We start from the raw sequence: 22,458 nt of genomic DNA, 5'->3' as shown, positions 1-22,458 counted from the left end.
AATGATAACCCTGGCTGCCAGAAGCCAGAATCTGACAGCTTCAAACACCAAAGTTTTTGGCAATCCTCCCTTGTACTGTGCCATCCTGATATAGTCTTCTTAGTGTTTACCCTAAGTCTTACCTGAGCACAGAGAACTATCTAAGAATGGTAGAGCTCAAAATGAGCTTTCTACATGGAGTTTGCAGCCAAAGAAACTTTTCGGGTATAAACTGAGTCATGTTTGGGGTTAAATTCTAAAGAGATGTAAAGGTTTTTAATAGGTTACTTATTTTACAATTTCCGGTATCACTTTTTTACAATTTCTCCAATGCATATTATTTTGAGGCTAGATGCATTTGGTATTTATTACACTCAGCAGTCCCATCTTCAAAAAACCTTTTGTGTTTACATGTAGTAAAAATGTTTGTGTATTTTTTACTGAAAATATAGATTTCATAAACACTTGTTCAAATATCATGTACCCTATAAAATCAGGTTTACCATAATTTTATTGTATAGGTCCTCTGCTTTTGTAAAATATATTGTGTAGGGGGTGTTTGATACAAATTCCAAACCATATGTGCATTTTCATAGGCGTATGCAGAATAAAAAACTGATCCAGTATCATACATGTCACTGGTATGTAAATCTTACATATTACTTCCTTCTATTTCACAATAATTCCCAAATGTCAATTTCTAAATTTGGTGCTTAATTATGACCTGATGTAGCTCCACCTCTGTGCTTTTCATGACTCCATCTCTCAGACACAGCTGCCTATTTAAGTCATTTATCTCATATCGTTTCATCTATTACAAAGACAGCAGTTTATGGCTGAGTGTCCCGGAATGGTGTAACTAAGTACAGTATATGTAGTTACCTGGAAACATAAAAACAACAGGTGAGATCTACTATTTTATATTAGGCTTGTATCATTTCTAAATGTTCTTTTTCTTATTTTTTATTTAATCACTGATAGCTTACATGTCTATGCTAAATAATTGCTTATCAGAACTGTATAAGATGTACAGAAAATTAACTTTGCAGACCTATATTAACGTTAGTTATTTCTAAAGATATAGACTATTTGTGAGTTTTTTAAGACTTTTATTGGAGAAGAATGACAACTTTAGAAAATAGATGCATTTTGTCTGTTTTGTATTTATGGTAGTGATTTAGATCTCAGCAGTGGATTTAAAAAAAATCGGTTATGCTGAAGATATGCTAAAGCTGCAATAACACATTATAACATTTACAGTAAAACTGCCAGTAGTTTAACTCCTCTTTTGCTGGAAAAAAACCTCCCCTGGTAATATACATACATTTGAAGGATTTTAGCAAACTGTCCTACAATTTTATACATATTGTTGTTTGTATTTGAAATCACAAATAACTTTAAGGCCCTTTCAGACGGAGCCAAATCCATCCAGCGGATCCGCCTGCTCAGTGAAAGATCTCTCTGCTGATCCCTGCTGAGCAGGCAGATGGCAGCATAGTGGTGCAGAAACAGACAAAGCCCGCTGTTCTCTATGGGGCTGGCGGTTGGATGGAAATGATGGAAACTACCTGTACATTTCCACTGTCATTGGATCTGATCCGCTGGACAGATGGTGTAGGCATCAACATCCATCTGGTTTATGTTTGCCAGGATCAGATGCTGGCAGATATCCGCTGACATCCGCCGCTCCATAGAGAACAACGGGGGGTCTGATCGGGTCCACATGATCGGTCCGCTGGTGTGAAAGTTGCCTTACTCAGTTCTTACTTTCCACAACCACTTGCCTGATCAATACCAATGTTATAAAAAAGGAAACAAACACTGGGGTTGATTTATTAAAACTGGCAAGTGCAGAATCTGGAGCTGTGCATGGCATCAGCTTCTAAATTCAGCTTGTTCAATTAGTCTTTGATGAAAAAAACTGGAAGCTGATTGGTTTCTATGCACAGCTGGACCTGATTTTTCACTCTCTAGTTTTAGTAAATCAACCTCATTGGAAACATCAGTAAGCAAGGACATGGCTTTTTTGAGTTAAGGTGTTAGTTTACCTTTTGAAAAAAACACTCTATGCAGTCACCACACAAATTAGTATCAACCTAAGCTTATCATATTTTAAAACACTCTTCATACAAACATTCTTTGTCCATTCAATTACTTTACCAAAGTAATTTAAAGGTAAATTCAAAATTCTGTTTGCTTTTAACAATTGATCTTGGAACAAATGGTCTTTACCAAATGAAAACCACATACACTGCTAGAAATTTGGTCATGATCTGGATCTGCCTCCAGATCATGAGCAGGGCCATGAGCAGGGCCTGTAGGCATTAAAAGACAATCTCATGATCAAGCTGTTGTCAACTAGATCAGATGATTGTCTATTATCTATGACAAACCTGCAAATGCAATCAAGCAAAACTCATAAGCACTACTGCTATTGAATAGGTAAGAAAAGCTTGTCAATATATATATTGTTTCTCCTGCAGATATCTTGGCAATGGAGATGTTTTAAAAGTTTCAAACTATTCAGTTTTAGTATTCTGCCAGATTCTGCCTGTACACAGGACTGGGTTTTACCCTAGTCTACATAGGCTGTGGCCTAAAACATCACAGCCACTAGGGGCAGTGTTTTGTTAATCAAGCTGGATTGCAACTTTTTGGCAGTAGTAGTTGGGCACCACCACTGATACTACCCCATGCACTCAGGTGCACAGGTTCTGTCCTTCCCGTGTCAGGTCCCCCCCTGATGTCATAGCCTGGTTCCACTGGTTTGCTGCTTAAAATTTGAACAAATGCTAACCCCAGCACTACACCCTTTGTTATCATGTGGGAGATTGCGATTAGACTTTTTTGCACTAAAAAAATTACATTAATGAAACTTCCACTATTGGTGGTAGTTTCAAACACGTAAGTTTTTGAGCATAACACAATGAATTTACATAACAATATATACAGCATATTTTTGTCAGTCATAAAGAATATATAGGTTAATATGAAACTCCAGCCCAAACATCTTTAGTTTTGTGGTTAGTGGAGAAAGGTTGGAACCTCTGTCGATTTTATATCACTGTCTGTGTTCCCAGGTGGGAGATTTACTTTTACTTTCTTTGCTGGTGACCATTGTCAAAAAGATGGAAAGGTAATATATAAAGAACGCACTCAAAATCTTCCAGTCTTTCCAGCAGTGGTCACTGGAACAGGAGAAGAGGTGAATTCTCCCAATTTGGACAAAAAAAGTTGTCATGTTTCCCCTTTGGAATTATAATTTTCTCTCACTTATTGTCAACCAACATGTCATGTTTATTTTATTTTGCAACCTGTTCTGCAAAGGTAAAAAGATAAATCTGATCTGGTGGTTATGGTGGACAACAGATTGCAATGATCGTTGTTCCTGTCCTAAAACAATTCACTTTTTTTGCTGCTTCGTTATTTGGTAGGATATGAATTTCTAAATTAAATGGAAAATGACTACAGTATCTTTTGTACTATTTATAATATTCAAACTAATTTACCATAGTATCTATCTATCTATCTATCTATCTATCTATCTATCTATCTATCTATCTATCTATCTATCTATCTATCTATCTATCTATCTATCTATCTATCTATCTATCTATCTATCTATCTATCTATCTATCTATCTATCTATCTATCTATCTATCTATCTATCTATCTATCTATCTATCTATCTATCTATCTATCTATCTATCTATCTATCTATCTATCTATCTATCTATCTATCTATCTATCTATCTATCTATCTATCTATCTATCTATCTATCTATCTATCTATCTATCTATCTATCTATCTATCTATCTATCTATCTATCTATCTATCTATCTATCTATCTATCTATCTATCTATCTATCGTACTGACTTCTGATTTACTAATAAGAATTTGTGGTAATGTATTTAACACAGATTGAAAAAGAAGATACATTTTAATAACACAGTTGGAACAATACTAAAGAAAACATGAATGTAACAAGCATGAATGAGACCCTGGATGAACCCTCCAGCAGCTATTCGGAATATTCGTACATACATTTCACCATAGTGGCTGTTGTAGCACTATGTCTTTGCATCGTTGGCCTAGTTGGAAATGTTATTGTGTTTTGGTACCTGTGCTTCAAGATCCAGAGAAACAAATACACAGTTTATATTATGAATCTATCTGTAGCTGATGCTCTGTTTATTGTATTTACTGCCTTGATTTTGATGATCAATATAAATACAATCATTGGTACACATCCTGATTTTATTGGGAAGGAGAGTTTATATTTATTCTTAGAAATATTTTATGATACTATGTGGTATTCCGGAATGTTTATCCTTACAGCTGTCAGTATGGAAAGATGTTGCTCTGTTCTGTTCCCCTTTTGGTATCAAAGTCATCGCCCTAGGAACTTGTCCACTATTATGTGCACTGCTCTTTGGATCATTGGCTCTTTGGAAAGTCTCCTTGAGAACCTTGTGTGTACACCAGAAGCTTTCATAGACCAAACACCACAATGTTCAGCAGTTCAAATAATAGTTTTTGTCTTAGCCATTTGCATCTGCCTACCAATTATGGTCATTTCCAGCTTTACCTTGCTCATCAAAGTAAAGAAGTCAATAAAGCAGCGATACACACCTAAACTGTACATCATCATCATTATTGCAGTTTTTGTATTCATCCTATCAGTTCTTCCATTTAATTTTTTGTCATTTTCAACATTCTTCAAATTAACACCAACAGATTTGATAACTGTTAGTTTTTTCTATGTGACAATTTATTGCACAGTGCTTAACAGCACCATCAATCCCTACATTTACTTTATTGTTGGAAGGAAATGGAAACAAAAGACGCCTCACTCGATCCAGGAAGCCCTCCAACGAGCCTTTAGGGAGGAAGATGATAAGAATGATGACTCGAATAGCAACAAAACAATTAACACATCAAGCCAAACTAACCTTACAGTTGCCTGCTAGACTTTCTTTCAAGAGCAAAGCACACCAACGATTATCTAGTTTAATAAGGAGATATGATTCACCCAGGAATTTCAGAATATGACTCCTAAAGGAGGATCTTACTTTATCAAGTGGAAGTCAAACTTCTTCTGTGAACGGCAAAGAAAGGAAATGCTAATGATATTGATTTTTATTTAATACACCTCCAACTTGCTGGCTTGCTTCAAGTGAACATGTTTAGTTGGGGAAAATGGTGCCTAAAGTGATTGTAAATGTTTTTTTTTTAAATAACAAACATCTTATAATTAACCTGTTCTGTGCAACGGTTTTGCACAGAGCAGCCCTGATCCTCCTCTTCTGTGATTCCCCCCAACAGCGCTCCTGGCCCCTCCCCCCCACCAAGTGCCCCCATGGCAAGCCACTTGCTGTTAGGGCACTCATACATGCTCGCTCCCAAGCCCCACTTTTGTCCATAAGACACACAGAGTGTGGCTCTGCTCCGCCCGACGCTCTCTCCTCATTGGCTGCAATTGACAACAGTGGGGGACAATGAGGAGGGAGAAAGCCGAGAGAGCCTCTGCCCTCATGCACAGCGCTTGATCGAGATCGGGCTTAGGTAAGTATAAGTGGGGGCTGTGGGGCAGCTATATACTGAAGGTGTTTTACCTTAATGTAGAGAATGCATTTAGGTAAAAAGCCTTCAGGCTTTAGAACCACTTCAAACCAAGATAATTTAGGTTACCTAAACCTGTTCTACGTTTCCACATGGCTGCTATAGATATACAAGGTTGTTTAGGAGTTTAAGGTAGTTTAAATGTACTTTATACTTCATTTTGTTTACATATGGCTAACAGGTTCTATCACATGCCTTCTTACCTTTTTTATTTTAAAAAAAGCAGTTGTGCAGTTTTGGATTGGAATCTTTTAATGAAGATGATATCTGAGTATCTACTGACTTTGTGATATATGTATTCTCAAATATATTGGCTCCTGTTCCATATAATCTGTGATAAGATCAAAATCTGAAGTGCAATTGTGCATACTGTATATATTGGCAGCTCACATTGAGTTCAAATTTTATTTTTTGTAATAAAATTGAGTATAACTTATGTCTGCTCTGGTGTTGTTCTTCCTCGGGTCCATTCACACCAAACTTTGTGTGTTTCATGTGTGTTGTACACTGCAGTGCCATTCATTGTAAATGGCACCCCAACGCACTTGAGCTGTAATGCCCTACAGTGTAGCACAATACATGAAGTTCTTGTTAACGGCACTTTAAAAATCTGTCACTATGTCAGCAATAGTTCCTAAAGAATTAGTGCCAGTTCACAGAATAGCAAACTAGCAGCAATTAATACCAACTCTGATATTGTGTGCAGAGGTTATGCCAGTACTCAGAGTAGGGGCAGGCTCCCTTGTTGCTATGAAGCCAGCATCAAAGCATCCTATGTTTCATTCTTGGCCCCATCCAGCTGCCACATAAAATAAATATTAAACACAAAATGACAATTCAACACTCCTTGTTTATGCCAGTCCGTTCTACATCTATGTAAACATCTGCATTCCCTGTGCCAAGTGTGGCTTTGCCCCACTCAGCCTTACTCTCCCCCCACACAGGGCTGTGACTGCAAAGTAGTAGTGAGTTTCCAACTACTGCACAGCATCAAAAGCTTCCTAGAAGATGGCAGATATAAGAGTGGGGAGAAGACACACAGAGCACAGGAAGCACTGCAGCGTTATGGAGGTATGCATACAGACAAGGCTGTCATGGGGGATGAGTGCTGAATTATCACATTTAATTAGATATTTATATTATTTAGATAACCACCCCTTTGCTTAGTTTCAGTTGTGAGCCAGGGAATGGCGTGCCTGGCAGCTGAATGGGCCAGGAATGAATCAATGGTTGTTATAACCTAGTGTCTAAGCAGCCAATGCTACTGTATGGCAGGGTTGAAAAATGGGCTGAGCCTGCAGTAAGGATGGAGTTTCCAGTATGTCACTCTCCATGCCTCCATGAAACAAATTCCTAATTGCTGATATCCCTTTAGTTTGTAAGAACCTGGAAGTGATGATGATTTCATTACTTCCAGATTTTAGGTATCACTTCCCCCTGACCACTGTAGATCAGGCACTTAAACAGGCAGCAAAAGAGGCAAGACAGGTTTAATCTTGCTGTAAAATGTTAAAGTATATTATTTGAGAGACAATAGCCACAAACATTTGTTCCATAACTGAACAGAATGTAAGCAGCTTGATTAGGGAGAGGGAGGGATGAGACAGATTTTATCTTGAGATATAAAACGGAATGGACAGTATATACAATAAGCAGCTTGGTAAAGTCGCAATGTAAGAGTAAATAGGCCATAAACACTGAGACACAAGGCAAAACGTGCCCTGCAGCAAACCTTTCAAAGGCAGGTAAGGTCCAGCTGCCAAAACATTGTGTGACACATTTACAGTGCTGGAGCACTGGAAAAGACCAAGGGAGGCGGCAGGAGTTTTTTTTTTGGGGTGAGGGTAGGTAACAATGAAAAAGTTTTTCATCTGTGGCATCAGCAGCAGGGCTTCGATGGTAATCCAAAACTGGCTGTATAGCATGGCCATTCTGAGATAGAAGCTATAGATGTGCTCTTCCCTTTGGATGATGCTTGTATCGCTTTGTACTGCAGAACCTTCTTGCATCCTACTACCTCCACGTGTAGGACCTCTGCCTTTCACTTTATGCCTGCCTCACATATTTAATAAAGGAGAATGACTAAATTTATTGTCAGGTATGGCAATAGTTATGTGGTGATTTGGTGCACACTCCTTTACTGCACAAATGTGCAGTAGCATGCTGTAATCAAAGGCCAGTTTTGACTATGTCAGCAAAAAGTGTATCCTGAAATATATAAAAAAAAAGTCCCTAACAAAAAAAATATATTAGCTAAACAGCAGAAAAAACAGTTGTTGATGACACATACACACAAGGTAGTCATATAAAGGACCGTTAGGTCTCTTAACTACTTTAAGACCGGAGGATTTTCCTGCTTAACGTCCAGACCACTTTTTTCAATTTGGCACTGCACGACTTTAACTGACAATTAAGCAGTCATGCAATGCTATACCCAAACAAAATGTATGTCCTTTTTTTCCCACAAACAGAGCTTTCTTTTGTTGGTATTTGATATCTGCGCTTTTTATTTATTTGCGATATTAATAAAAAAAGAGTGAAAATTTTGCCAAAAACTGACATTTTCTACTTTGACAGTTAAAAAATATCCAATATATTAAATTTTTGTCATATATGTAGGCCAAAATTTATTTGGCTACATGTCTTTGACAAAAAAATTCTCAATGAGTGTATATTTATTGGTTTGTGCAAAAGATATACTTTCTTCAAACTATGGTGTAAATACTGGAATTTACGCAGCTTTAATTTCTGACTGCCTATCTCAATTCTTGAAGTGCTAAAATGGCAACCCCTCCCCCCCCCCAATTACCACTTTTTGGAAAGTAGACATCCTAAGGAATGTAGTGAGAGGCATGTTGAGCTCATTGAATATTTCATTTTTTTGACACAGGTGTTTGAAAAATGACTAATAAAGAAAAAAATATTTTTTTACAAAAGGTTGTCATTGAAGTGATATATTGCTCACGCATGCCATGGGCATATGTGTAATTACACCCCAAAATATATTCTGTTGCTTCTCCTGAGTACAGGGATACGTGAAACTTTTTGGGAGCCTAGCTGTGTACGGGACCCCGATAACCAATCACCATTTTCAGAATTTCAAAGGGCGTAAATTTCTCATTGCACTTTCTCACTGCCTATCACGGTTTCGGAGGCCCTGAAATGTCAAGATAGCACAAAGCCCCCCAAATGACCCCATTTTGGAAAGTAGACACCCCAAGCTATTTGCTGAGAGGCATGGTGAGTCCATGGAATATTTTATATTTTGCCACAAGTTTTGGGAAAATTACATTTTTCTTGTTTCATTTTTTTTTTAACACAAAGTTGTCACTAAAAGATAAATAGCTCACACATGACATGGGTATATGTGAAATGACACCCCAAAATACATTCTGCTGCTTCTCCTGAGTATGGGGATACCCCATGTGTGAGACTTTTTTGCAGTCTAGCCGAGTACAGGACCCCGAAAACCAATCGCCACCTTCAGGCTTTCCAAGTGCGTAAATTGTTGATTTCACTCCTTATTACCTATCACAGTTTTGAAGGCCATGAAATGCCAAGATAGCACAAGCCCCCCCCCCCCCCAAATGACCCCATTTAGCAAAGTAGACACTCCAAGTTATTTGAGGAGAGGCATGTTGAGTGTTTTGCAGATCTCACTTTTTGTCACAAAGTTTTGAAAATTGAAAAAAGAGGAAAAAAAATGCATTTTCCTTTTTTTCTTCATTTTCCAAAATAAATGAGAGCTGCAAAATACTCGCCATGCATCTTATCAAATACCGTGGGGTGTCTACTTTGCAAAATGGGTCATTTGGGGGGGTTTTGTGCTATCTTGGCATTTCATGGCCTTCAAAACTGTGATAGGTAGTAAGGAGTGAAATCAACATTTTACTCCCTAAGAAAGTCTGAAGGTGGGGATTGGTTTTGGGGGTCCTATACACAGCTAGGCTCCCAAAAAGTCTCACACATGTGGTATCCCTGTACTCAGGAGAAGCAGCATAATGTATTTTGGGGTGTCATTTCACATATACCCATGGCATGTGTGAGCAATATATCATTTAGTGACAACTTTGTGTTAAAAAAATAAATAAAAACATTTCTTGAAACTTGTGGCAAAATATAAAATATTCCATGGACTCACCATGCCTCTCAGCAACTAGCTTGGAGTGTCTACATTGCAACATGGGGTCATTTGGGAGGGGGGGGGGGGGTTGTGCTAACTTGAAATTTCAGGGCCTCTGAAACTGTGACAGGTAGTGCAGAGGTAAAATATGCAATTTACGCCATTAGAAAACCTGAAGGTGGGGATTGGTTTCGGGGTCCCGTACACAGTGAGGCTCCCAAAAAGTCTCACACGTGGTATCCCTGTACTCAGGAGAAGGAGCAGAATGTATTTTGGGGTGTTTTTTCACATATACCCATGGCATGCGTGAGCAATATATCATTTAGTGACAACTTTGTGTAAAAAAAAAACAAGTTGTCACCTTCCCGAAACTTAGGGCAAAATATAAAATAATCCATGGACTCAATATGCCTCTCAGCAAATAGCTTTGGGCGTCTACTTTCTAAAAAAGGGTAATTTGGGGGGGTGTTTGAACTGTCCTGGCATTTTATGCTCAATCTTAGCCACACATCACCCACTCTTCTAACCACTTGAAGAACAAGCCTTTTCTGTGACTTTTTGTTTACATGAAAAAAATATTTTTTTTTAACTAGAAAATTACTTTGAACCCCCAAACATTATGTATATTTTTTAAAGCAGAGGCCCTACAGAACAAAATGGTGGATGCTGCAATTTTTTTCACACGGTATTTGCGCACAGATTTTCCAAACGCAAAAAAAACCCACTGTTTTTAAATTTAATGAAGAAATACACTATATAATTCGTAATTGTTTGGTAAAATGTAAAAGATGATCTTATGCCGAGTACAGAGACACCAAACATGACATGCTTTAAAAATTGCGCACGCCCGTGCAGCGGCAACAAACTACGTATGGTTCTAAAAGCCTTTAAAAGTCTTTACAGGTTACCACTTTGGACTTACAGAGGAGGTCTACTGCAAGAATTACTGCCCTTGACCTGGCATTCGCAGCGATACCTCACATGCATGCTGCAACTGTGGTTTACATATGACACTAGACCAACGCTTGCGTGCGCCTTTGCGCGCAAGCACGGGGGGACAGGGGGGCTTGTTTTTTTTTTTTTATTTATTTTGCTTTTTTATGTTATTTTGACACCTTTACTTTCATTTTTTTTTTTTTTAATCATTTTTATTTTTATCACAGTGAATTTAAATATCCCCTATGATAGCAATCTGTAGTGACAGGTACTCTTTTTTTAAAAATATGGGTCTTTTAGACTCTAGATCTCTCTTCTGACCTTAACGCATCTGAGCACACCAAAATTGGTGTAATAAAATGCTTTCCCAATTTCCCAATGGCGCTGATTATTTCTGGTGAAACAGAAGTCATGAAATGCTCGTAGCTTCTGGTATCTTAGGCCATAGAGATGATTGGAGCCATTCCCATCTCCAATAAGCTCTATGGTTAGATAATTGAACCACCCGCTGCACTCTCAGGTTAACCGGTGGGGCAGGACAGCCCGAGAAAAACTGCGGAAGGAGGGGGGAGGGGGGGGGAGGGGGGAGTCCCCTTCCCACTGCTTGTAAAAGCAGTCTAGCGGCCAATTATCCACTAGGATTGCTTTTACATGTAAGCCGACCACTGGCTGTAAAAAACGATACCAAGATGATGCCTAAATCTTCAGGCATCATCCTGGTATAACCACTCAAAGTCCAGCAACGTACCAGTACATTGCTGGTCCTTGTTTGTCATATAGTGTAGGTTTTTTTTTTTCATGCAGCCTGTGGGCTGAACGAAAAAAAAGAGAACCTACCAGAAATCTCTGCAGGAAAATTGTGTAGTATGTGCATCATTAATCGCCCAAACATCCAAACCCACTTATTTAATGGCGGGTATACATGACAAGAAGGCTCTCTCCCCCGGACTCAGTGGGGCATTTACTAGCCGTTGGGGGAAGATTAGATCGCACGGTGCCACAAGCGCCAATTTGTAATTGAAAGAGGTGTCTAAAAAGTGGCACGCTCGAATAAAAATTGTCCACGTACAAGTGGTACCCCTTTCCAAATAAGGGTGACACCAAGTCCCAAACTACCTTACCGCTGCTCCCTATGTAGTCTGGGCAGTCGGGGAGCTCCACAGTGCTATCTTTTCCCTCGTAGACACGAAAACTAACTGTATAGCCTGTGGCCCTGCCACAGAGCTTATACAGTTTAACCCCGTATCTGGCATGCTTGCTGGGGAGATACTGTTTGATAGCAAGGCGGCCAGTAACCTTTATCAGGGACTTGTCAATGCAGACATCTTGTTCGAGGGTAAACAAGGCTGCAAATCGCTGATTGAAGTGGTCTACGAGGGGCCGAATTTTGTGGAGCCTCCCTGAGGACGACAGAGTTCATTGTCATTGAAATGCATGAACCAAAATATTTGTTTGTATCGAGCCCTGGACATAGCAGCAGAGAACATGCGCATTTGGTGAATTGGGTCAGTAGACCAATATAACCGCAATTCACTCTTTTTTGTAATGCCCATGTTGAAGGATAGGCCCAGAAAGGTCTTAAATTCGGAAACCGTTATAGGATTCCAGCCGAATTCTCTGGCAAAGGGCGAATTTGGATTGGCAGGAATAAATTGACTGGCATACAAATTACTTTGATCAACAATAGATCTGTAAAGATCTTCAGTGAAAAACAGCTCAAAAAAATTAAGGGGATTAAAACCAGCTGTTTCCACTCGAATTCCGGGTTGGGCAGTGAATGGGGGAAGTACAGGCGCTGTAGAATCTGTGGGCTGCCAATTAGGATATGACAGCGCTTTCGGGAGGGCACTATGGGCTCTACCGGCCTGTATTCAAATACGTGGTGGCTGCGAGCCACTACTCGTGCTAGCCACCACACCAGCTTCAACTGCACTTATGGGACTCACCACGTCACCAAGTGTTACTGCAGTGCTGGTTGTTCTAGGTCCAGGGTGTACTAGGCCGCTCGTGCTTGTATTCAAATACGCGGTGGCTGCGAGCCACTACTCGTGCTAGCCACCACACCAGCTTCAACTGCACTTATGGGGCTCACCACGTCACCAAGTGTTACTGCAGTGCTGGTTGTTCTAGTTCCAGGGTGTACTAGGCCGCTCGTGCTTGCCAGATCACGAGAAGTGTGAGCGGCACTAGTATTGGCACTGTGCTGCATACAAGAAACATCCGGTTCTTGCATCTCAGCAACTCCAGAATGGGGTCGGGTATGCCTGACCTTAGCAGGGACCCATCCGTCATCGGAGCTATTTGTCAGGGAGCTGCTGTTCTCTAAAGGTTCGTATACTGACCCTGATTCTGCCAGTGAGGCTTCCCTCATCTGGCATGGTCAGTATACTGTAGGCCTCTGCACTACCGTACCACCATTTGGACATTTTATCAACTAAAGGTACTGGTACAGTAGTGTAACTAACAGGTAAAAAAGCACCTGGTTATCAAGGACTATTTGGTCGGTACAAAAAAACCTGCTAATGCTAGCAGAGATCAGGCCTGACTCTGCTAACGCAGTGGTTTTGTATGATTTGTGTTTTTGGAAGTGACAGTAATCTATTGATTACTGCACTTGCCTGGGTAGGGTGGGCTGGGCAGAGGGGCTAAACGCAGGTGCTGGCAGGAATCAGTGCTGATCGTGCAAACATCGCATTTTGGGAACACTAAACTATGGGGACGCTAGTATAGTTTTGATCAGATCAGATATTGATCTGTTCTAACACTATACTAGTAATGGAGGTTTATGTATGTATGTATGTATGTATGTATGTGTGTATGTGTGTTAGTGTAATTGACTCTAACTGACGCTAAATAACGGTGGTGTGGTGGGACCCTGACGCTCACTAGCCTAACTAGCGTCACCCGTGACACTAATATAGTGATCGGTAATCACTGTATATAGTGAACACTGTGACAGGGCAGTGAAGGGGTTAACTGGGGGAGATCAAGGGGTTAAACCTTTTTAGAGGATAGATGGCGGGTTGCCTAAACCTATTTGGGCCTAGCGCAAGCGCGATTTAGGGTCACAAGTGACACTAAATACAGTGATCAGTAAAAGATCTGTATACCACTGTAAATAGTGTACACTGTAAGGGGTTTGGGGGGGTGATCAGGAGTGATCAAGGGGTTAAATGTGTACCTATGTGTGTTAGTGTCAGTGTAGTGTTGATGGAACTCACGTTTAGCTATCTCTCCTTCTTCTCCTGGAACCAAAAGCGCTCCAGGAGGGAAAATTACATCACTTCCCCTGCCTGTGTTTACATTACATAGGCAGGGGACACGATGCCTTTGGCCAGAACCGATCACTAGATCCAGACCAAAAGTCATTGGTCTGCATCTGGTGACTGATCGGTTCTGAGCCGAATAAGACCAGGATCGGCTCACTCGCCCTGCGAGTCGTGAAAGCGCCCGACGTATGTCTACGTTCCTGGACCTAGCTGAGCCGCTCTGCTGCAGTAGCAGCAACGTGAGCTGTCAGCAAGTGGTTAACGGACAATTGCGCGGTCGTGCGACGCTGTACCCAAATTAAATTTACTTTCTTTTTTCTCCACAAATAGAGCTTTCTTTTGGTGGTATTTGATCACCTGTGCGATTTTTAATTTTTGAAAAAAAGAGCGACAATTTTGAAAAAAACAATATTTTTCACATTATGATATAACATTCCCCCAAAAAAATTTACAAATCAAAATGTTTTAACATTTTAGGCCAATTTGTTTTCTGTTACATATTTTTGGCAAAAAAAATCACAATAAGCGTATTTTGATTGGTTTGCGCAAAAGTTATCGTGTTTACTAACTACGGGAAAGATTTATGTCATTTTTATTGTTTATTTTTTTTTACTAGTAATGGCGGCGATCTGTAATTTTTTTTTTGCGGGATTGCGACATTGCAGCGGACAGATTGGAACCCTAACTGACATTTTTGACACTTTTGGGGGGACCAGTGACATTACTACAGTAATCAGTGCTATAAATATGCACGTTACTGTAATAATGACACTGGCAGGGAAGGGGTTAACACTGTTGGTGATCAAGGAGTTAAATGTGTGCCTCATGCTTACTGACGTGTGTGGGGGGAGGGGGTTGTGTGAAACAGACACAGATCGCAGGTTCAGCTATGCTGAATCTTGTGATCTGTTGTGCCTGTCACAGAGGAGATCCGCCCGTTTTGTTTACACATGCGGGCGGATTTCCTCACTCTTTCCCGACGATCAGGGAAGAGAGGTGGTGATCACCGCCTCTCCTCCCCTGGCCCGCCTCCCGCTGTGTCCCAATACGTCGCTGGACCCAGGAGAGCCACTTTTTCCCAGTACCCTCCATGTGAGCGGTCGGCAAGTGGTTAACTGTAAGCATGGGGGAGGGGCTATTCAAGAATATGTAACCCTCCACACTGCAGCCCCACAGTAATTTTGGGCAATATAGCACAATAAAGCAATGTATAACAAGTAAATCACCTTACACCGATTTATCACTGCCCTTGAGGTTACTGCTGCTTCCGGAGGTAATGACTTACACAGGGAGCACCTGAATTCACCAACCTACCTGGGGTTTACAATGGTTTTATTGGGTTAAGATGCCCTGAAAAAGTTAAGAACAGGCAGACAGTAATACATTGCAATATGTTTTGTGGTGGACACAGCTTACAGAATCAACTGCACTGTAAATAAGCTAAATAATTAAAAAAATATCAGCGCAACTACTGTGTATTAAATAAAATAAAATAAACTCCGGCAGCTCCCACTCACTGTGTTTTCACTCCACAAACATCAATAATAAAGAAATAGTCCGTGATTAAGTAAAATGTATCTCAAAATGATGTCCATCAAGAAAATCATATAAATAATCAACATGCAAAGAAGTAAAATATATCAATAAATCACCCTTAAAAAAATAGTGTCCATCAAAAAAGGACATATATAAATTTAAAAAAATTAATAAAAATCATGTGAAAAATATACACAGCAAAAGTGAATAAATTATTGCAATTAAAGTGCATATGTGCATAAAAAAGTCCCAGTGACATCCAAATCCAAAGGATCCAGAAGACTCCTACAGTCTCAAACACCTTTGTGGTGAACAATCAGGTGCTTGGCCTGCCAGATTGCATACAAATCAAAAGTGTTTAGGTTTGACCTCATATTATATGGTTTTGGTAAGTCTGAAGGAAAACGTCTTCAGAAAATTTTATAGTGTGTATGGCCCATTAGCCGTGAAATTATCAGTAGCTACCTGTGCACTGTGAGAAAACAGACAAACTAAACTTGAATGTGCAACCGACTCCCATCAGCAAGAGGAGTGGGAGTGATGGCAGCACCCAATGGACTGGGAAGCTGGCAGTGGATGTTGGGAATTGACTTAGCCATTCTCTTTGGGTGCACCATAAGTAGTTGCAATATTTAAATTCACAACACCGCTAATATTTATATTTATTATACTACTGATCTTGCTGGTGTATGTGTTAATTCTAGTCTAGTGGTACAGAAGTCTAATTTAAGTTGCTTTGGCATAGTGACAACACTGTCTAGAAGGCTGTTTCAAGAACCTACCTTCTGTAGGTCTATTTATGCTCAAACCGCTATTTATCCATGCCAATGCAATGAGTTTCATTACCACTAAATGGTCTTGTGTTCATCTCCTAATGTAGGCTCGCTACCAAGTCAAAGATGTCTTTGCTTGTGACTCTTACTTTCAATAGTTTTTATTGAGAAATTTTTCAGTACAGAAATAAACAAAAAGAAACAACAATAAAGGCGACTTAGTAGGTATGGTAATACATGGAATAACATGTCGGAAAAGTAAGTGGATAAAAGGATGTTGTCCCACAAGAGGAATCGCATCAGTGTAAAAAACCATAACAAGTGATTGGGCATGGTCCTAAAAGGCAGAAGCCCAAAGTGGGGAAATAATAGCACAATGCCCAATTGAATAAAAGGGAGAGACCAAACACATATTAGAGGATGCCTATCCAATCTGAATATAGGAGTAACCGCCAGGAGGAGGAGTGGGAAAGGATGGCGATACATCCGGGTCCAGTCCGGTCCCCCTCCGAGGGCCAGTCCAAGAATCCCTGGAATGGTCGAAATGGAGTTTGAGGGGAAACAGAAGGGAAGGGTGACACAGAGATGAAAAGAGACAAAAGAGAAAAAAGGGATAGGGTGGGAACAGGAGAAGGAAGAAGAGGAATGAGCAAAACAGTCCTGCACAGGGTTTATAAAGATACTTGCACATATTTGGCCCAAGGTTCCCAAACCGCTTCATACTTAGGGACCGTGTCGTTAATGACACTAGACAGCTTCTCTTGTGACATGATCCAAGAGGTTTTAAGTTTGCATTCCCGGAGAGAAACCCTAGGTGTTTTCCAGGCCCTGGCAATAGTAATTTTGGCTCCGATGAAGATGAACTGTAATAATGTGCGGGCCGGTTTGGGAAGCTTGGGAACTTGATCATTTAGTAGTGCGATAAGGGGCGATTGCTGTATAGGGCTGTCGAGCACTTTGCGGATGATCTGGAACAACTTATTCCATAAAGGTCTAAGCTTAGGGCAAGACCACCAGGTATGTAAATAGTCTCCCCTAGCGCCGCAACCCCGCCAACAAAGGGGACTGGCACTAGGGAACATGGTAGCAATACGAGTAGGGACCAAGTACCATCTTGTAATCAGTTTCACGTTAGCTTCAATAAGAGATACATTCATGATACCTTTGTAAGAGCGAAGAAGGCAGGTGCCCCAACGATCCAGATCCCAGTCCATCTCCAGGTCCCTCTCCCAATCGAGGGCATACTTAGGCTTCGCCTCAGCGCTAGCTAGGGCAGAGTAAATTAGAGAGATCCCACCTCTTGTATCCTGAGCCTCAGCACACCAACGTTCATAGCCAGTGACCTGCGGGGGTTCCGGCTTGTTGTACCAAATGGAGTGTAAGAAGTGAGATATTTGGGAATGCCTAAATCTTTCTGTAAGCGGCATTTTGAGGGTAGAGACACAATGTGGGAAGGAGAGAGGACCCATGGAGTTAAAAAAGTGTCCTATACGGAACAAACCTTTATTGAGCCACCAGTGGAATGTTTTGATGTTTTGACCCGGGGGAAAATTGGGGTTATTGAAGATATGAGTGAGGGGTTTAAGTTTAGACACTAGGGCAGGGTGTTTAATTAGTTGATCATGGAGGGAGAAGGAGTGGGAAAAGGTAGGAGCAAGTATAGGGGGCCTATTTTTCGGGGGGCACCAGGCCAGGAAGTCAAGCGTAAACTGGGGTACCGCCTGACGTTCCAGGTGGACCCAGTCCGGTTTCCCTCCCCTGCGATAGATAGTGGAGAATTGTGCTAGTTGGGCAGCCAGATAGTAGCGGCGCAGGTGGGGAAGAGCAATTCCTCCTTGGTGGCGGGAACGAAAGAGAGTCGATTTGTCAAAGCGATGCCCCTTGGCACCCCAGACGAAGCGAACAATGACGGATTGTAGGTCTTGCAAATGAGTGCGAGGGACAGGGATCGGGAGGGAGCGAAAGAGGTACAGGATGCGGGGGAGTAGTGTCATTTTAACGGCATTAATTCTGCCCAGCCAGGAGAGATTGTGGGAAGACCAAGTGGAAAGGTCCGCTTTGAGTTTTTTCATAAGGGAAGGATAATTAGCGATATACAGAGAGCTAATGGAGGGGGTGAGTTGAGTACCCAAATAGGGGATGGAGCTAGAGCTCCAGCTAAAAGGGAAAGTGGATTGTAACGTAGAGAGTTCAGCGGGGGATGGTGATACATTAAGGGCGCTGGATTTAGTCATATTGACCTTAAGGCCTGATGAGTTACCAAACAACCGAAGGGTGTGGAGAAAGTTAGGTACTGTGATCAGGGGTTTGGTGATAAACAATAACATATCGTCCGCGAATAACGCGCATTTATGCTCAATATCTCCACTAGGAACTCCGCGAATGTCAGGATTTCGACGTATAGCAATAGCCAAGGTTTCAATCGCAATGGCGAAGATCAGTGGTGACAGGGGACACCCTTGTCGGGTGCCCCTAGCGATGGGGAACGAGTCCGAGTAGAAGCCTTGGAGACGGACCCGAGCAGACGGGGAGGAGTACAATGCCCGGAGGGTACCTGTGAAGCGGGGGCCAAACCCCCATCTCTCAAGCATATTAAAAATATACGTCCAGGAGACTGAATCAAAGGCCTTCTGGAGATCTAGTGAGAGGAGGAGGCCCTTACGTTTAGGCTCCCCATCCCACGCAGACCCCAGAAGGGAATGATATCAACAGCTCTACGGACCTGGTCCGTGCCCTGCCTACCTGGGATGAACCCGGATTGGTCCTTGTGTACGTAACACGCTATAAAAGAGGACAAGCGGTCTATGAGGAGTTTTGTGAGAATTTTGACGTCATTGTTGATCAATGAGATGGGACGGTAGTTAGAAACATCGCTAGCGTCCTTGTGGGGTTTAGGGATAACTGCCAAAAGGGCAGAATTGAGTTCGCTAGGCAATGGAGTTCCAGATTTTAAGGAATTAAAAAATTTAGTGAGGTATGGGGAGAGCGAATCGGCGAAGGTCTTGTAATAAAGTGCCGGGAACCCGTCCGGGCCCGGGGCCGAGCCTAGCTTGAGCTTTTTAATGACATCTAGAACTTCCCTCTCTGTGATGGGAGCCTCCATCTCTGCCCTGTGTTGGGCGGTTATTCTGGGAAGAGGAACATCATCCAGGAATTTCTGGTCTGCAGAGGATGGAGGTGAGTCTCCACCTGCATACAATTTATGATAAAAGGAGCAGAAGGCCTCCATCACAGAGACCGGGTTCTGAGACAAAGAACCAGAGGACAATCTAATTTTGGGAAAAATTACAGTGCGTGGTTTGGGTGTGAGTTTAAGAGCCAGACGAGATCCTATTCGATCTCGAGTCGTGTAGAATTTGGCCTTGGTCCAGCGGAGGTGTTTCTCAGCTGCTGTCGTGAGAGCTAGGTTCAAGGCGAGACGGGCAGCATCTAGGCTGGCTAGTGTGTCTCTGGTGGGGTGCCGTTTGTGATCGCAGCGGGCAGAAAGGAAAGAGTTCTCTAAAGTTCTCACATCAGCTTGCCTTTCCCTTTTAAGTTTAGAGGCTAGTTGAATAAGCTTCCCTCTAATCACGGCTTTATGGGCCGCCCACAGTGTGGTCGGGGAAATGTCCTCAACACTATTAAGGAGGAAATATTCCTTGATGTCCGCCGCTATCATGGAGCAGTGGGCTGGGTTCGAAAGAAGGGCTTCGTTAAGCCTCCAGACTGAAGGGCCCTGAGAGGGGGCTCGGGAGGTTAAGGAAAAATGCACTATTGCATGGTCAGAAAGTGGGGTATGGTGGGGATAAAAATATGGTCAATACGGGCGTATGTATGGTGAGGGGCAGAAAAATGGGTATAACCCCGCGTTCGCGGGTTCAGCTCTCGCCAGACATCAACCAGACCCAGGGAAGAGATGAGCCTGGCTACACGAAGACTGTGTTTCGAAGGTGGCTTATATGACGGGGCTAGAGGTTTAGACTTATCGAGACGCTGATCAAAGGCCAGGTTCGAGTCCCCTCCCATGATGAGCGTACCGACCATCTCGTCCGATAATAGCTTAGCTAGAGCCGTAAAGAAGCGAGTCTGACCCTGATTGGGGGCATAATAAGTCAACAGGGTATAGGGGGATCCATTAATTTCCCCTGTTAGCAGGAGAAATCTGCATTCCGGGTCCTTAATAACCTTACTGGGGGTAAATTTAACAGATCTGGAGAAGAAGATCCCCACCCCTTTGGTCTTAGTTTCCGAGTTGGATAAAAAGAATAGGGGATATTTCTGATGGACAAAGGAGGGATTGTAGGAAGCAGGGAAGTGTGTCTCTTGGAGGAATATAATGTCTAGATGCATGGAATGGTGGTAATATTGAAACAACTTACGGCGTTTAGTTGGTGAGTTGAGGCCCTGGACATTGTGTGAGGCTATTCGGAGATTGGGATTCATAGTGTCAGGCGGAATCATTCTTCCTGGGAGAGGGAGATGCCAATACGGGATCCAATCTTCCACGCGGGGGAGAGGGACCCGGGAGATGAAGCAGGGCCAAAAAGGCCGAGAGACCTGTGGAGGAAAGAGCAGGAAAAAGAAATAGAGAGGGGAGAAGGAGAGCAAAGAAAGAGACAGAGACATCAGGGAAGGGAGAGGGGACGGCAATGTTAGTAGATTCCAAAATGAGCAATATAGAAATACCGTACTGTAGCAGATAAAGCTGCAAGAAAAATAAAAAAACCAAACATGGTGGCAAAATGCCACTCCTGGACCAGCCACGGGATGCCGTGGCATCCGTGGGGGTCCAGGAAAACACCATCGGAACCCCCGAGGGGGAACCTACAAGTGCTCCGGGTGGGCACGAGACAGCCGTCTCGTGGGGTCAACCAGAGCAAGTGGAGGCGCATGTGGACCGCACCGACACCCACTAATAGAGAACGGGGAAGGACATGGGCGGGAAAGGAGAGAAATTCCCCATTTGCCCACCGTGTCCCCTCCCTTGAACACCAAGGCAGTCGGTAGGGTGGACATGGAAAGACCCATCCCAAAAACAGGGTGGGAACCATAAAGACAGTACCTGTTGACACTAAAAGAATACCACGGGAGACTCCCTGACTGTAAACGACAGGACAGGGAGGTTCCCATAAGACCCCTGAAAAAGCCAAAGGGCCAGCAAAAAAAAACTGTCATTAAAGAAAAAAACAATGCTCAACATTAAACATTGTAATGAATACACGGACAGAGTAAAAGTCCCCATATGAAAAACCAAGAAAAAGAAAAAGAATAACAGTCCTCCCCATTAGAAAAAGGTCGTCTGTGTTCCCAAATAGGGATCGGGAAAGTGCAGATCGTTCCTGAAGATCGCCAAGAATGGGAAGGATACTGTAAAAACAAACACCCCCCCAGTATGAGGGGAAAAAGTCAGCAGCCGAAAAAAGAAAAAAAAAGGGGGGGGGAAACAGAAACTCAAAAATGAGAACAGTCTCAGAACAGAGTGCCAGGATTCCACCACACCGGGTGAAGGGGAAACAAGTGAACCAGGGTCCCCAGGAGGGGGGGATAGGAACTCATCATGGAGGCCTGGACTCCTTGGACTTCTTAGATTGTTGCTTTTGCCAAAGCGGGACCAGGGGACTTCCAGGAGTTTGTCGCTTGACTGAAGAAGCTCTTTGAGAAGACGCAGAAGCTGGATCCTGGGATATGAGGCCCAGTCGCAGTAGTAACTTCTCCCCCTCTTCCAGGGAGGAAAAGCCAAATGTCCTCTGTTGATGAGAAAAGCTCAGGCGAAAGGGGAATGACCACCAATATTTTATGCTTTTCTGGGAGAGAACGGTAAGGAGGGGCTTGAGGGTACGCCTCCGTTGAATTGTGGTGGGCGAAATGTCCGCAAAAATTTGAACGGTGTGTCCCAGTAATGTGAGTTGGTCTGCAGAACGAGCATGCTTCATGACTTCCTCCTTGACTGAATAAAAATGTGGCTTTACCACAATGTCCCTGGGGAGACCATCTTTTCGCGGTGGTTGGAGGGATCTGTGTGCCCTGTCCAATTCCAGGCGGTGGGTTGAAATGCCTGGGATAATGCCCGAAATGAATTCGTGAACAGCAGCCTTCACATCTGTAATGGATTCTGGGAGGCCTCGGATCCTAAAATTATAACATCTGGATCTGTTCTCCAAGTCATCAATTTTATTGATAGCAGTCTCTAATTGGTCCTGGAGATCATGAATTCTAGCAGAATTTTGATTCAACCGTGC

At 42.3% G+C, this 22,458-nt stretch overlaps 2 protein-coding genes across 2 annotated transcripts in view; both read left to right on the top strand.

Annotated features, from left to right (window-relative positions):
• Positions 1-805: 805 nt before the first annotated feature.
• The window catches only part of LOC309555606 (mas-related G-protein coupled receptor member H-like), a gene marked incomplete at its 3' end in the record, with an annotated part of 88,609 nt that continues 66,956 nt past the window's right edge, over positions 806-22,458 (top strand). Inside the window, exon 1 of the mRNA XM_082257655.1 lies at positions 806-882. The remainder of the gene's footprint in view (positions 883-22,458) is intronic.
• On the top strand, positions 3,911-5,031 carry LOC309556376 (mas-related G-protein coupled receptor member H-like). Its single transcript, XM_082258837.1, has one exon. It carries the CDS (start codon positions 3,956-3,958, stop codon positions 4,949-4,951), a length of 996 nt encoding a protein of 331 aa, XP_082114963.1. The 5' UTR covers positions 3,911-3,955; the 3' UTR covers positions 4,952-5,031.

Source organism: Pelophylax lessonae (genome assembly GCF_965119305.1).
Source record: "Pelophylax lessonae genome assembly, chromosome: 5".
Classification (NCBI taxonomy): Eukaryota; Metazoa; Chordata; class Amphibia; order Anura; family Ranidae; genus Pelophylax; species Pelophylax lessonae.
The sequence above is the reverse complement of the archived record's forward strand: the minus strand, read 5'-3'. Positions and strand labels throughout refer to the sequence as shown.